Source organism: Acanthisitta chloris, unplaced genomic scaffold (assembly GCF_000695815.1).
Source record: "Acanthisitta chloris isolate BGI_N310 unplaced genomic scaffold, ASM69581v1 scaffold26844, whole genome shotgun sequence".
NCBI classification, from domain to species: domain Eukaryota; kingdom Metazoa; phylum Chordata; class Aves; order Passeriformes; family Acanthisittidae; genus Acanthisitta; species Acanthisitta chloris.
The window spans coordinates 418-3,918 of record NW_008668030.1 but is presented as its reverse complement, the minus strand read 5'-3'; the positions used below and the strand labels follow the sequence as shown (position 1 = coordinate 3,918).

Sequence of the window (3,501 nt, the reverse complement as noted above, 5' to 3'; positions counted from 1 at the left end):
GCTGAATCAGTAAGGAAAAAAAAGATACTGAAAACTTGGAACAATAAATTTTAAATTTTCTTCTAAAATCTGAAAAACGAAAAATATACTCAATTATTATAATGATGAAATTAAGATTAGCATGCAATTACTACTACTTCCCTATCTGTGACTAGTAGCACATTTCATAGCTATAAAACAGCAAGTTTTGTTTTAAAGCATGGGGAAAAGTATTATGCACTCCTGAGAGAAAATTAAGAAACTTGAAAGCCATACCACAGTATGCTTGCAACAAACCAGAAAACTGAAATTATGCCCATGGCTTTAGTCAGCGTGGAGCACTATCCTGTTTCTAAGTGAGTAGCAAAAGAATAAGCTGAAACAGCTTCTACCTAAACCAACAAAAAGCTTTAATGTAACCTTAGCAAGAGCTGTGTGACTGAACCAATACGTATCAAAAAAAGTCCTTGTTGTTTCTCTTTTAAAAATCCACAGAAATGAGAACAAAGCACCTAAATGGTAGAAAATTACCCAAGAATGGTAATTTTTCTACAAATCATATTTTGAATCCAAACTATCTAAATTACTTCTTAAAATGATGCAGCAAGGGAAATAAGAAGCAACACGCTTACATCTCTTGAATGTTTCGTTCAAATTGTCATGCATTGCCTGCTCACACTTGGGAAGAACATGCTCATTCGTTTCAAAGATTGTGCTCTTTAGGTTTTCAAGTACTCGCAGTTCTCGGAGGCCACGTTTTTCCTGCCAGAAAAATGAAACAAAATGAGTGGCTAATAAGGAATCCCACTTTACAAAATAAAGATGGTTTCCCAGTTGATAAACTAATAGCTTCACCTCAAAGACTATACTATTGTCTATGAAAGTGTTACTCGTTTAGCACAATTGATAAAATGGTTTTGTGAAAAAAAATAAAAGAGAGCAATGTTCCATTCTTCACACTAAAACACAGGAATCCTTTGAATGATCCTTCTGGCCCTTAAGAGAAAAGTCAGTATTAATTAGTTAAAACACTGTGTGGAAAATGTGCTGGTTTGTATAGATTATTTACAGTATATCAAAACCAACAGAGAGCAACAGAGCTTGAAAGCATTGCTTTTTTGTAACTCAGTTGTTATGAAGAAATAACATAGAAGTGATTCTGCTTGCCTGATGTCTGACCTTCCACATTAGCATGGTATGAGATTCAAACAATGCAAGTAAAATTGTTTTAACTGAAGTAAAGCAAAGAAGTCAAGGCTAAAAAACAATATAACGCAGCTGACTAAAGAGGCAGCCCTTCTGGTTCACTGCTGATCATGATTAATTACAAGAAAAACAAGCTCTTGCTTTACTGTTTATATTTTAATAAACAATCTATTTTTCTGAAGACACAGCACTACTTTCACTCTCAATTTCACCAGCACTTTCCTTTAGACATAACTCGAGATAAGCAGAAAACACTGCATCACATGAAGTGAGCAATTGAATCACACACCTGTTTTAAAGCCTCAGAAACAGAGGCAAGTAAAGCCACTAAATTAAACAGGCTCCAGACTTCCAGAATGCAAATCTTTATGCTTTACACACTAGATACTAATCATCGAAAGAAAAGGTTTTAGCAATGTCCTACTACAACTGAAAAATAACCTGATCTCTCAAAGTTAGAAACAAGTGTAATTTTTGGAAGAAAACCTAAACTGCAAAACTTTAAACAATCCTCTGCTTTGCTGTTTTCCCCCATATAAGTATAAAGCAGTAATTAAACTTCAATGTAAGATCTAAGAATACACTACCTTTGTCTAAAAAATAGAACAAGACTTCAGGTGCAGTAAGAGAAATATAGGAATTATAAAGATATGAGTTCAAGTTTTGTCGTCGAGTTTAAAATATTCCTTCCTGTGCAATGCCATGTAAAACTATTTACTCTATCCTGTTGCTTATTTAGGGAAGGCAGAGAAAAGAAATAATTCCTTATGACTCTCAAGTCCATACAATACAGATCTGATAAGAGTTTAGTTCATACATGTATTTTTCCTAAACAAGTAGAGACAAAATAGACCTGCTTGAAATATAAGCCACAATCTGGAGTGCTGGGGGAAGGGCATTTTAATGTCATTAAAATCAGGTCTGCATACTGGAAGTTTGAAGTTGCATTTTAGGGTCTAATTGTAGTATTTTAAATTCCACAACCTGTAAGAATGAAAATCTACTGAGAAACAGCCTCGTGTTGATGTGAGATTCTACTTTTCTAAACGTTTGCTGCCATCTTGTGGAAATCAAGTTACACTTTCCAAGCAGAACCGTATATAAATACTTTTACACCATCAGTACTTTAGCCTTATTTACAGCCCAATCACGTAACAGCCATTCAATTTTTGGTGACTTTCTTACTCTGCATAAAGCATTGCTCTTCTCTTCCAGTAATATTACTTTATTTTGTATAATAAAAATAAAATGACAACTGTGGTAGCTTAATCCAGCTGAGGCACAAAGCAATTTCTCAATCAGATCTAAACCTCAGATGTAAACCTATATTGGCCAAAAACACTTTCCTTGAACCAACTGGACTTCTCTAAGATGTTAGGACTGCATCATTCGCCTACATCAATATTAGTGCCAGTTTTTTTGCAGGAAAAATATTCATTGCCCTTTCAAAACTTTTAAATGAAAAAGAGCTGAATTACTGCCTTGTTTACTAAAGATATAGACGTATACTACAGGTGTGTTATTTTGGGCAAGAAATACATGTCAAGTCCTTCTGAAGAAAGTTATGTACATACTATGATATCTAAATAGATGCTGAAACTGATTAAAGTATCAGACTCTGACAGCAACCAATAAGATAAAAATACTTACTTCAAATTCTTTAACAAAGTATCGTATTTCTCCCTGAATTACTGGTCTGTGATCCAGGAGTCTTGAATAGATTTCCCCAACATCTAGAAGATTAATGAAAGTCAGCATTTTAGTTTTTCTCTCACTCCCATACCAGGCTGCACAACACTGGGAGCACACCATTCCCCAAAGCTAAGGGCTACTGCTCACCAAGGATTTGTTGGGCAACCTATGTATTCAGCCAACTTAGGTAAAATGCAATGAACCAGTATTCCAGAAGCCACAGACACCTTTCTGTGAAGGTGAACGCTCTCCTCTGCATCTCAGCACCCTTTGTTTCAATCCTCTTTATCCTCAGTACAGCTTCTATATCTGTTAATGGTGGTAAAAGAACAGAACTAAACGCTGCAGCTTAAAAGAGATTCACAGCTTAAGACGTGGGAGTTTTCTGCAGCATGAGACAAGGGGAATCCTCACTACAAAGGAAAGCTGTTAGCATTTTCTTGTATTTCAGGGCCAAAGACTTGAAATTGCGTCTTGAAAGAATCTTCACAACATATTTATGTGAGGAAAACATGATCGTCTGTCACAGAGAGACAAAAACCTGTTAAGTTGAAAGGCACTGTGAAAGCATAGCAAATAGACTATTGCAAGAAATATATAGCGCAGTTCTAACAAGGGTTTTGA

At 35.3% G+C, this 3,501-nt stretch overlaps 1 protein-coding gene across 1 annotated transcript in view; it reads right to left on the bottom strand.

Moving 5' to 3' along the window:
• The window catches only part of BLOC1S5 (biogenesis of lysosomal organelles complex-1, subunit 5, muted), a gene marked incomplete at its 5' end in the record, with an annotated part of 9,064 nt that extends 6,146 nt beyond the window's left edge, over window positions 1-2,918 (bottom strand). The window contains 2 exons of the mRNA XM_009072754.1: window positions 612-741; window positions 2,836-2,918. Of these exons, the coding sequence (XP_009071002.1) occupies window positions 612-741; window positions 2,836-2,918 (213 nt within the window). The remainder of the gene's footprint in view (window positions 1-611; window positions 742-2,835) is intronic.
• Between the last annotated feature and the right edge of the window lie 583 nt (window positions 2,919-3,501).